Genomic DNA, 12,192 nt, shown 5'->3' with positions numbered 1-12,192 from the left:
ATAATTAATTTTAAAGCAGCTTCTGAAATGTTAACATTGCTCAACAGAACAGCCCTACTTCACATGAGGATGGCAGAACTAACAGCAGGTCTTCCCCCCCCCCCCCAGTAAAAACAAGCTGTCTCCCCAAAAGCAGGTTTATCACTTAGCTGCTATCAGGACACAGATATGCTGGTTAAGGGCAATGGCACCTTAGATCACTGATATTGGTAAACTGGAAAAAGCTGCCCAAATTGACCAAAAAAAAAAAAAAAAATCCACACACCTATAGAAAAAACCACAAGCAGACAAATCCAGCCTGAGGAAGTCAGAAGTAGTCTTAAAATTTAGTGTGTTGCCTGCAGGTCTTGGTACAAGCTTTATGAAGACCTGAGAGAGGCAGACAGGCTGTTTGCTACACCTCAGCCTTCAAATGTCTTCAAGGAATGGACTAATTTCCAAGAAGAGAACTGTTATTTTCCTCTGACAGAACAGAAAGATTTAATTCACAGCCAGCCATTACGTCCACTAACAAAATTTAGTTTTGGTTTCAACCAGGAACTTCTGGGTGACTTTTAGGAAGGCAGCCTGAAATACAAGCTTTGCTTTGCCTTGCTTAGCTTCCAAGCTTTGTCTGAGATTAAAGGAGTGGTTTGGACTGTAGGTGTGGATAACTCCAGGTGCCCTGAGCTCATTCCAGATCCATGGCACAGGCATGGCCTGTGATGCTCCCTGGTGAGCACATCTGCCCCTCTCTGCACTCAGAAGGAGAGGATGGACACACAGACAGATACAAGGAGCACATTGTTCCCAGACAGAAAAGCAGCTCTTTGAAACTTTGGCTTCTTTAGACACGCAAGACACGCTCCTGCTGATGTCAGTGTGTCCATGGGGGACAGGACACAGATTCCAGCCAGGTCAGTGACAAAAACGTGGCCAGAAGCCAGGGATGCACAGAGGAGGGGTGCCCAAAAACAGCTGATGCCTTCTGTGCTCTGCAAGCCCCATTTATTTAGGAACACACTAATATTTGTTACTGTTTCCACAAGGGCATCAGAATCTGCTCCAAATGATTTTTCTTTCACTAGCTGACATTTTCTAAAAAATCCAGAATTTATGTCACAAAGCAGGAAGGAGTAGAATTTAACACAGAACAGTTGTGTCTTATATAGCTTTGAGGATTGGGAATGTTCAATGAAAAACATTGTCTTTTAACCTTTTCTAATGTTCTAGTCTTACCTGCTGAAAAAGTTTATTACTTCTGCTGGACACCAGGAGCAGTTTTATTTAAAATCAGGCAGCCTGCCTTAGCTTTCAAATGCAATAACTATCACATACACAGCTTTTTACCTGGTTTATGGCTTAAAGGCACCTCTGGGAAAATAAAATACAACAACACAACCAAACAACACGATTAATATAATGTGTCAAAACGGGCTTAACAGCTGAGTATTAGCCCTCATTGGTGAAGGGAATAGTTTAGAATGATGAATTCCCTGGCAGCTGAGAGCTTTCCCAAGGAATACACAGTCCTGGAAACCGTAATGCCATCTGCTGAGAAATTATGGAAGTGCAGCACTATGAATTACTGTTTAATTACTGTAACACTGCTGTGGAAGTGCCTGCTGCTGGGGATCAACTCAAAAACAATCTGTTTGCACTATATAACTCACACAAGAATTTTCAAACAACTGACTCGAACTTCAACTACTGATATTCAGTAAGTCTAGGACTCAAAGTCACAGAGGTCTATAATAAATATTGTTCCAATATGTTATAAGAGTATGATGTGTAAAACCCAAACTATTAATTTTGCATGGACATTCTAACTTTACAAAAAGTGGTATTAGAGTTTTGTTTGTTGGAGGTCATTTTGGTTAAAAGATACTTGATTTTCTGTTCGACATCGTAACAAGCTGGAAAAAACAAACCTAGCTTAAAATCAATTTAAACTATCAGAGTTTATTAACAGGTCTCAAAATAATAAATAAGTAGGTAACTGTGGCAGAACTTCAGTGACAACCTGCAGGGTTGAGCTGTTACCCCAACACCCCAGAGGCCTCTCTGCAACCGTTTGCAGGAGCAAGTTATTTTTATCATTGGTGACAAAAGAATCACTGGCAGAGTTATGTTTCCACAGAGGCCATCACATTTAATTTCTTTTTTTTTTTTTTTTTTTTTTTTATTAATCTGCCAAGCACATAAAAGCAGACACGTAGTTTTGTTGGGTCACAAAAGCACCGGTGGAACACAAGATTCCAAGAATAAGCACTACCCCAGGGGATGGAAAAGAGATGGATGGAAGATGAGCAGGAGGATGTTCTTTCTTATTTGCACTGAAACACTACATCCAATTCTGCTCCAAATGATACTGAGAGGTTCCATGTTCAGAAAGTCTTACAGAGGATTCCATCAGCAGAAGGCCAGCACTGCCAGCTTTTCCTCAAGCCCACAACAGCTTCAGAGGTGCTGCAACCTAAGTCTGACATTAATTATTAAAGGAAGATTTACAGTAAGTTCATACTTTAATTCAGGCAGACTGACCCAACCAGATCTCCTGGCCAGCAAGAAGTGTTGCTGTAACAAACTCCAAGTGGACACTGAGAAACTCTCCCAGACACTGCAAAGGCAGCAGTGCTGGTCCAGTGTTAGCCTAAGCCTCTCATTTAACTTCCAAGTAATGCTATTCCCATTTGTAAGGAAAAAGAGAGACTGGTACATGGTTTCCCAAACAAATACAAACTAGGTGAGTTCTGTCCTCAGCTCAGGGAAAATTTCCACTATAAGCACTAAAGAGATGGGTTAATAAAATGGATAATTTTGCTCAAAGAACAAGACACTTAGCTGGCACTCACTTCTAAGAGATAAAGGGTTAAAACAGTTGCCCATTTCCTCAACTGGACAACTACTACTATTGTAAAGTCCTTATTCAGTTGAATTCCATCAGGCCATGCTTTCTTAACACAATCTGACAAGTACCTTTTCAAGATTTTGGATTTTTTCCCCTCTTCTCTGCCTCTCAGCAGTAGACACCAGGAATAAATACACCCTAAAAGCCAAATGGTAATCCAAACAAAGTAATATTTAATTATCAAGTTGGGGAGACTGATGACCAGACGGAGCAATTTCTTTTTTATAAAAAACAAAACAAAGCACGCTTGCCAGGTCCTTTGCAGACAACACAATACTGGGTTTTGTTTCAAGTTCATAACTTGGCTCTTAAAGTAGTTGATAATGAACCAGCAGGCATTATTTTAAATCAACCAGTTTTATTAAATGAGCCAGAAAGGAAAGAGGCAGGGCTAATTACCAACATTCCTTGATGAATTACCTAGCGGTGTGTGGTAAATCTCCAGGCGTCTTTGTCTTTATCCCCAAATTTATCCCTTACTTATTTCTCAAGAGGTTAAAGGACATGGGGCTAATTAAGGAACCAATCCAATGACAGACAGAATCATTCAAGGTAAGGCTGGTTTTCACTCTTTCAAGCTTTTGCATCTCTGCCTGGTACTTCTTAATCTAATTTAAAAAAAAAAAAATACTGCTGGGGAGAGGGAGGAAAAGTACTAATCTTGTCACGGTCAGGCAGGTTGAAATTGCCATGCAGTGCTGGGCAAAATGCTACATATTTGTAATTTAGCCAATAAGAAATTCCTTAAGCCTCTCTTGAATGGCAGGAATGCCTCCAGCTTGTCACTTTGAATTCATTCACTACACAGGTTCAGCATCTTGGAGAATAATGCTGCCAAACCAGCTGAAGAACTGAAATATTTGTGAGTATACCTAATACCCAACGATTACTTTAAGCAGATCTGAGTTTTCACATTTAAAATTTAAGGCCTATCAAAGGTGTCAGCAGAGGCCCCCCAGGATCTCCCCCCAGCCCCCCCATTTGCCAGCACTGTGTGTGGCTCTGGGCATTATTTTCTGCTAAATTAAGCCATGGCTTCAGCAAACACAACTGCAGCGACCAGCACTCACCCTCCTCTTGCAGCCTTGGCTCCAGGAGTAAGGCGGTTATTAAATTCATGTTGCCTGACAAAGGACTTGGTACAAGCTGCTAAAACCTGTTAGCTGGGGGCTGTGGAGCCTCATCAATGCTCTTAATACCCACAACTATGGGCACCTACAAATCTTAATCTGCACAAGATTAACTCATCTTCTGCAGGTCCAAAACAGCCACTGACACGTGGTGAACCGTCATTTTCCCAAGGTCTGGTAACTCAGCCAGCAGATAATATGTCTAGACCATAAAAAAAGGAGTGCTTTGAAGCTGTAACAGACTGAACTTAGCAAGCTCTTCTTAATTTTGTGGCTGTTCCCCTGCCAGTGGGAAGACAGCAAATCGTCAAGACCACCAACTAGGATATAGACCAGCAAGAATTTCCAGGGAGCTAACAGAGCTTGGACCTCCAGCTATCTGCACCATTTTGTCTGAATATATCCTGATTTCCTCTGTGGCAAATAAGTTATTTCAAACTTCCAGGCAGCTACTGTGAACTTGCAAGGCAAGAGCTCTGTGACGAGGAGCAGTTTCTCACCTATTTTGCCACCCTGCTCACATCATTTTCCCAAGAAATCCTTTCAACCCCAGCAGCACAGTTTGTCCCACAACTTTGGGAGCTGCATTTTTGTGCTACAATGACCACAGCTGAAGAAACAAGATGGAAAGATCAGACTTCTTCATCAGCAACAACCATTTCTCTCAAGAGCCGAGCACACACACGTTTGCATGCATAGGAAAAAGGACATTTGGGACGAAGGGTGAGAGCAGTGTTTTGCACTAGCAGTCAACCATCAGATACTTGTACACAGAAGTATGTTGCCCCCTCAAATTCCATGCATTTTTAATGTCTAATACCCTGGGTATTAAGCAAGAGTTTACATTTTACCTCTATTACTGATGCAGACCTCAAGCACCAGTGCTTGCTTTAAAACAACTTTCAACCCACTGAATAAGCAAAAGATTTAAGGCCTGAGAGATACTTTTACTTACATGAAGGCTGAAGAGGCAAGGCAGACTTTAGTGGTTCTGTAGTTAAATGCAAGTTCTTCTCTGCCAACGACTTAAAGTATGTCACCAAGTGTAAGTAACCTTAGTTTAAATGTTTTATCTGCAGCTCACCAAGACTCAGTCTGGCAAATCACTTGTCTAAGTTCTTGATTGCAAATACACACCAGGCTTACCTAACACACCAGCACACACTACTATCTACCATTGTCAAGTGAGATTAAATTAACTTTCAATCAGATAAGCATGTCCACAAACATACATTTGCTGGGGCAGGCACTACCACACATTTATCTTGCCATCCCATTGTTCTGTTCTTCAGAACTGTGAGATAAGTCCTCCACACAATGAAGCCTTATGGTAATTATTACACCAAGAACACTACTGCCAGCTGCTGAGCCTTCCCTGCCAGGCAGAGCTTCCAAAGGTCACTCTCTGGAATAAGCACCTTGGAAATAGAATAGGAGGAGTTGTTGGTTTGTTTTTTTTTTATATATGTCCAATAGTCATTAACATCAAATGGAAGAAATGCTTGGCATTTCAAAAATGAAGAAATACAGGGTTTCTGATGCAGAGATTATCGTGGTGGCACATCTGAAGTCTGAGTGAGTAATGACATGAGGGTGAAGGAGAGAGGCAAGGCTGGCTGCCTGCACTCCTGTCCACTCAGAAAAAGTGGGAACAGGAAAAGATGAGCACAAACTACAGCAATGGGATGGCCTATCAAAGGTCAGAAGGCAACCACACCCACTCTGGTATCAGCAGTGATCAGCCCACAGCATTGCCATGAGGTGGGCAAAGATGTTGGAATAATAAAGCAAGAGAGGGAATCCAGTACACAGGATCTGGCTCTAAGCTTTGAAAAGGTTTCACCTTGCCTAGGACAAGAAAGAAAGGCCATGATGAAATTCTGGCATCAAAAGATGAATAACATCTACCATGAAGACACAAACCAAGGCAGTTTAGCAGGGGGAATCCAAAGTGAGAGCTTTAGGGCAGACAAATTTTTGAATATTTAGCATATTATAAGCATTGTTGTATGGAGACAGGCTATTAAAATGCCTTAATGACAAACATTAAAAATGAGTTTGTGGCCTATGCTTCCATACATATGTTTTAGATAGATATATACAAAATATACATGTGCATATTTTGGGGTGAACTGCCCTATTAGCAAGGGCTGGCAGCATATGCACGAGTAGAGATTTTTGTCCAGAAAGCAGAGACCTCAACATGTATATCCCCAAAGCAGGACCACGTTCTCCAGATCCCCTGGAGCAAGGGAACTGTTTTCTTATTCTCCAAAAACAAGCTAAAATGGGATGAAATGGACCTGCTACATCATCTGCTGGTGAGGAGACCTGCTTTTACCTTATTATCTGCAAAGCATTTATGCAGCTTTCCAAAGATATCAGTACCACTGCAGGTTCCCACTGCAGGCCTGGAGGCTGATCTTGGCAATAGTATCAACCATCTCCCATCTGTGCCAAAGAAAAGTTATATTCTACAAACCCCAGTGGCAGACAAAGAAGGAGGAAGAGGTATGAGAAGTCCAGCAGATTTCTGCCATGCTATTTACTTGGTGTGACAACACTCAGGAGGAAAGGGGATGTGCAGTAACCTCATCCCTGGGAGCATTTGCATGCAGCAGCAGGGACAGGGACCCAGAGCACATCCAGTTTAGGTTCCATCAACCCATGACCTGGTGCATCACATCAGAACCATGACAGCAAGTGTCACATCCACGCACCGAGGAACGCCAACAAGTAACATGGAGGGCCAGAGGGAAGAAATGTTCACCCTTCACTTTCCACCTTCCATCTGCTTAGTGAGACATGCAGAGGGCTGGGTGTCAGCTGCCCACCAGAAATGTTTTCAATCCTGCAAGAACTGGTAATATTTTCAGTGGAACTGATTTGCAATTCCGTGGGCCGGTGCTGGCCCTGAGCCGCCTGTGCTGCCTCCTGAGGATGCTCCTGTGCTGCTGCTCCCATGGAGCACACACACACACAGCCTGTGCTGCCTCCTGAGGATGCTCCTGTGCTGCTGCCCCCATGGAGCACACACACACACAGCCTGTGCTGCCTCCTGAGGATGCTCCTGTGCTGCTGCTCCCATGGAGCACACACACACAGCCTGTGCTGCCTCCTGAGGATGCTCCTGTGCTGCTGCTCCCATGGAGCACACACACACACAGCCTGTGCTGCCTCCTGAGGATGCTCCTGTGCTGCCTCCTGAGGATGCTCCTGTGCTGCTGCTCCCATGGAGCACACACACACAGCCTGTGCTGCCTCCTGAGGATGCTCCTGTGCTGCTGCCCCCATGGAGCACACACACACAGCCTGTGCTGCCTCCTGAGGATGCTCCTGTGCTGCCTCCTGAGGATGCTCCTGTGCTGCTGCCCCCATGGAGGACACACACCAGCCACAGCTCCTGCAGTGCCACACTGGCTTTTGGGCAGGTTCAAAGGATTTAGGGGATTGTGTCATACTTCTTCTATACAGTAAGCTTGATGCAGAAATCAGGCAAAGCAATACAAGTCACATAGCACAGCTACAACTCAGTTTTAAGATGAACTCTTTGCAAAGATGCTAATCCTTTTAAATATAAATAAATAAAAATATAAGGAATGGGTCCTTATGGGACCCATGGGTCCTTATGGGATCCCATCCTTAATGGGATTTACTAGGGCTTGAAACTACTCCAATAAATAATTTTTATGTTATATTCCAATTTCCAAGGCAGAGAAAGAAGGTGAACTACAGCAGAAGCAAAGAATTCCTGGTGACATCTCTCTGTAGTAGTGGAGATGGATGAGAAGGTGCTCAAAGACAAACCAGCCCATGAAGCTAATCCCAGCTCTGCAGAAGCATAACCACAAGCTGTAACAAATCTTCCTTTTGCTATTAGAATTGAAGGGATACTGTTCCAAAAGCATCAAACCTACTCCCAGACCGTCTCTTAATTAGGCAGCACAAAGCAATGCAAAATTTGAATTCCAGCAGGTCATCTCCTACCTTGCCAAGCTACATTACTTGGCAGAAGAGTGATGCAATGAGAAGTCATTACTCAAGAAAATGAAATCCAATTTATTCACATGGCCTTGAGCATAAAATGTTATGCAATTTGGAGATGCCTATGCAACGTGACATAGATTAGCACATATTTCTCTTTCTGTATTGTTTCTAAATGGACATCTTGAAAACAAATATAAAATCCAAGCTCATTAACACCTCTGGCTTCTTTTTAAACCAGTCATTCTGAATTACCATCCTCAGATATGTAAGTATTATTCTCCTTCTCACACTGTGAGATATGGGTGAAAGGGCAAGTCACACAACATAATTAAAACCACTAAACACTGACAAATTCAACAGGCTTAGAGTCGGATTTTTTGATGCAAAGTTCCAAAACAAACAAACAAACAAACAAGCAAACACAACAACAAAACCAGCTGCTAGATTTGGTGTTTGTGAAGTAACATTGAAAAAGATCACTTTTAAACAAAGTTGCCTTGCAGGTTAACATTCCTGAAAGTGTAAAAAATTCCTTTTTTGTCTATCTCATTATTTAAGGTCACTAAATCCAGACCATATGGATAGTAAAGTTAGCAACTTAGCTCCCTATTTATCTATTAAAACTTCTGTACAGCTCATATGGAAAATCTGTCTACAGCTAAAAAACAACTGAAGTGTAAAAAGCAGCTGCAGGGAAATGATGTCACTGCAGCCAGAGCTGGCTGTCAGCACACTGGCACCAGGAAGATCCTAAGTATTGTTAATCTCAGCTTTTGAGCCAAATATCCTATTTGGAAAAATGAAAAACAAAAAAAAAAAACCCAAAACAATCCCCCCAAAAAACACAAAGAAAACTATATGGATCTGTTGCCAAATCTTACTCTCACTGAAGCCTCAGTGGCAATTTTCAGGAAGATCATGACTTCAAACCTGACATTTTGTACTAATTTATTTTGTACAGAACTGGCCCACTGTTAGTGGATGAGTAAGGATAAAAGGGTGAATCTTTCACTGTTTTCCTTCACCAAAAACACAAGCAGCAAAGCTATGAAAAGCAGTTTTACAGCTTTTCTCTCCTCTCACAGGCAGAGCCCCAGAGGACTTGGTTTTGCTGATTTTGACTGTTACTTATGGAAATGTAGGTGATGAGAAGACAGACATCATTTTGATCCAGCAGGTTGCTGATATTTCCACAACTATCACCTTCAAAATGGAATTCCATTGCCAAAAGGTACCTGCTGCCAGTAACTATTTTTATTTTACAAGCTGCTTAAGGACACATTCTCCTAATTTTTTATTCTATGTGGTCATGCATTCTTATTTTGAGCTAAAGACAAGTGGAGGAGAGGTGTCCTACCTCTTTCCAGGAGATCCTTCTCCATCAGAGGGAAATGGGGAACAAATATCTTTTTTGGAATCCTAAGGGACAAGGGGTCAGGTTCAAGTCCTTCAGGTGAAGTTTCCTAGCAATGCTTCAGCAGGTTACAGCTTTGCACACAGATCCTGTGACAAGCCAGGTCCCAGGAACCCCATTTGCATCACCTTTTGGCTGCAGAGATTTCTGAAGTTTGTCCCTCAGAAATCAAGGGCTGCGTTCCCTCCTCTCCCATAGAAAGAGGCATTTGCAAGATGAACAATAATGACAACTGCTAATGCTTCTTCAAGATGTTATATTCCTTCCTTATCAGTAAAATATCATCCAAAAATAAACACTTGCCTACAAGTTTTCACAGTACTTAAAAAATACCCTAAAACTCATATTGTAACAGATTAGGATGAAAGGATGTGAAAAACGTAATATAAGTATATATGTAATAAACATATATAAGTAATATATGTTTATTTAGCTGGGTGCATGACAAAAAAACCCCTATTTCATAGCACCTACACATCTGCTGGGCCTGAATTATAACTACAGCCATAACCTGGAAACAAGCTGAAGAAATTGTTATACACGAACATCGTGAGTAATACACAAACATTAGACAAAACAATTCTTCCCAGACAATTTCAGACTCCTTACTACAGACATATGCTTACATGCTCAAAGAATATTACATTTAATTTTCAATGGAAATGTGTTTGTATGGAGAAAGAGAATTCAAAACTCAACTGCTGCCTTTTTGCTCCTAGATCACGTACTGGATTATGACTCTACTACCCCAAATCAAGTGTTAGTTTTAGTGCTGGCAACACAACATCATAATGCAGATTCAATAAATAAAATTATCCTATATTTTCCCCATAAACCTGTCACACAGACCCCCTCAAAATCCTGAGCCAGCAAGTCTGTTTTAAAACTGAATTTCTGACTGCATATCGTTGGTATACAACAGCAAAAAGCACAACATGAGCGGTTTGTCACCAAGCTCAGCTAACTCATGTGGTAAGAATATGCTCACTGACTAAACAACAAATTGCAATAAAAAGATCCAGCAATAATGCAGAGCAAACTCTACAAAACTGCTGAAAATCATATTTTCATGAAATATGTCAGCAAACTTCTCCAAAACATTTGACATTGTTTTACTCACACATTTCACGGTGCTTCAGCCTACTTGAATTGAAGCAGTGCGTGAAATTATCTCTTTTCTTATAGCTGTGCACGTTTTTCCCTGAGTAATTAGCAAGCTACATCCCCTTTGACAGAGGGACACTAACAAGCTCCTACAGTTTCCAGTGGGACAAGGAATCCAAAGCTACTAATAGCAAACAAGTCATTTAAACAAAAAAAGGATTACAAAGACTCATTTTGCAAGTAGCTGGAAACTCACCCATATTTCAGATTAAGGCTTTCTGAGGAACTCTTTTGTAAAGAGTTTTGACTCCATCTTACAAAACTATTTCATTGTTTTCCTTTATAAACCAAAACATTGATTTGTTATCTACTAATAATTTCTTCATATTGAAAGTAATTAAATAGTAGAAAGATGGAGAAGCGTTTTCCAAAGGGAAAATGACGGAAAACTCAGTTTTGTTATAAAACCTCCCTCCGGAGATCTCAAAGTTGAAAGAAAACAAAAGTTATACAAACTTTTTTTAAAATTTTTCCATTCTTTGCTACCAGGCCAACAAAACAAGCTGCAAACTAAGCCAGAGCGCAGCTCATTTGCAAAACTTGGTTGCCGAAAACGCCTAGAACCACGTCCCTGTTAAAAAAAGCGGGTTTTGAGGAGCTCCTGAGCGGAAAGGTGCGTACCTTGAGGACCTCCATGGGCACCTGGGTGGCAGGGGGCAGGCTGGTGGGCACGCTGACGTTGATGGCAGGTGTCTGGCTCACGGGCACTCGCTGCTGCATGAACTGGGCTGCCTGCTGCTTCTGCTGCTGCTCCCGACGCTCCTGCTCCTGCATCTGCTCACGCATGAGCTGCTGTCGGAGCAGGATTCGTGAGGTCATGCTGGAGGAGCTTAAGGGAGGCTTGGAAGCGCCAGGATGCTCGGAATTGCTGTGGGAAGACCAGAGAAAGACAGCTCAGCTTCCACCAAGCGGGATGGCAGCTCCAGGGGCCAGAGCTGGTGGAGTTACAGGGGAACGTGGGGCGCGATGGGTGAGGATCGGCGGCTCCGCGCCAGGGGAATTCAGAGCTGACCTACGCTGCAGGTAACTCAGTGGCCACATTAGGCTGCCTTAACCTGACTGCAGCCAAACCATTCCCCAAATGCCAACATCCAGCTGTAAAGAGCCATTTGCTCTTTCGAATTTTACAGCAACCACCCACGAGAAAAACAAATGCGTTTATAGACAGTAGTAGGCACATTTATTCCTTTTTCCTTAATAATAAAAAGCTGAAGCAAGTCTAATGATTGCTATGGATAATTCTTCAGTCCAATGATCTAACTCAAAGTAAAGTATATCTACCTCTTCTATGAAAACACAACAAAACATAGTTCACTTATTTCCCGCATAATGCTACCTTAGGGTTGGACTTGCTGGCAGTGACTTTTCAGAGTTAGAAAAAAGATCTCTGCCAAAAACTCAACTACCACCCCAGGCCTACCACCATCTTCTGAGCACTACCAGCTACAACAGCCAGGCAAAATAAACAACAGTAACAGCTTTATTCCAGTCATACTTTAAAAAGAGCAACAGGCTGGCCCAAGCCAGCACACAGCTCAGCTTTACCACCTAAGAGACATTTCTACACCATTGGCAAACAGAACATAGGACTTCACCATGGACACTTT

At 42.2% G+C, this 12,192-nt stretch overlaps 1 protein-coding gene across 4 annotated transcripts in view; it reads right to left on the bottom strand.

The window, feature by feature from the left end:
* The window catches only part of MITF (melanocyte inducing transcription factor), a 99,854-nt gene that overhangs the window by 33,003 nt on the left and 54,659 nt on the right, over window positions 1–12,192 (bottom strand). For all 4 annotated transcript variants that reach the window (XM_054639878.2, XM_054639879.2, XM_077184524.1 and 1 more), the window contains one exon: window positions 11,207–11,453. In XM_054639878.2, coding sequence (XP_054495853.1) covers window positions 11,207–11,453 — 247 coding nt within the window. The remainder of the gene's footprint in view (window positions 1–11,206; window positions 11,454–12,192) is intronic.

Source organism: Agelaius phoeniceus, chromosome 11 (assembly GCF_051311805.1).
Source record: "Agelaius phoeniceus isolate bAgePho1 chromosome 11, bAgePho1.hap1, whole genome shotgun sequence".
Lineage (NCBI taxonomy): Eukaryota > Metazoa > Chordata > Aves > Passeriformes > Icteridae > Agelaius > Agelaius phoeniceus.
The sequence above is the reverse complement of the archived record's forward strand: the minus strand, read 5'-3'. Positions and strand labels throughout refer to the sequence as shown.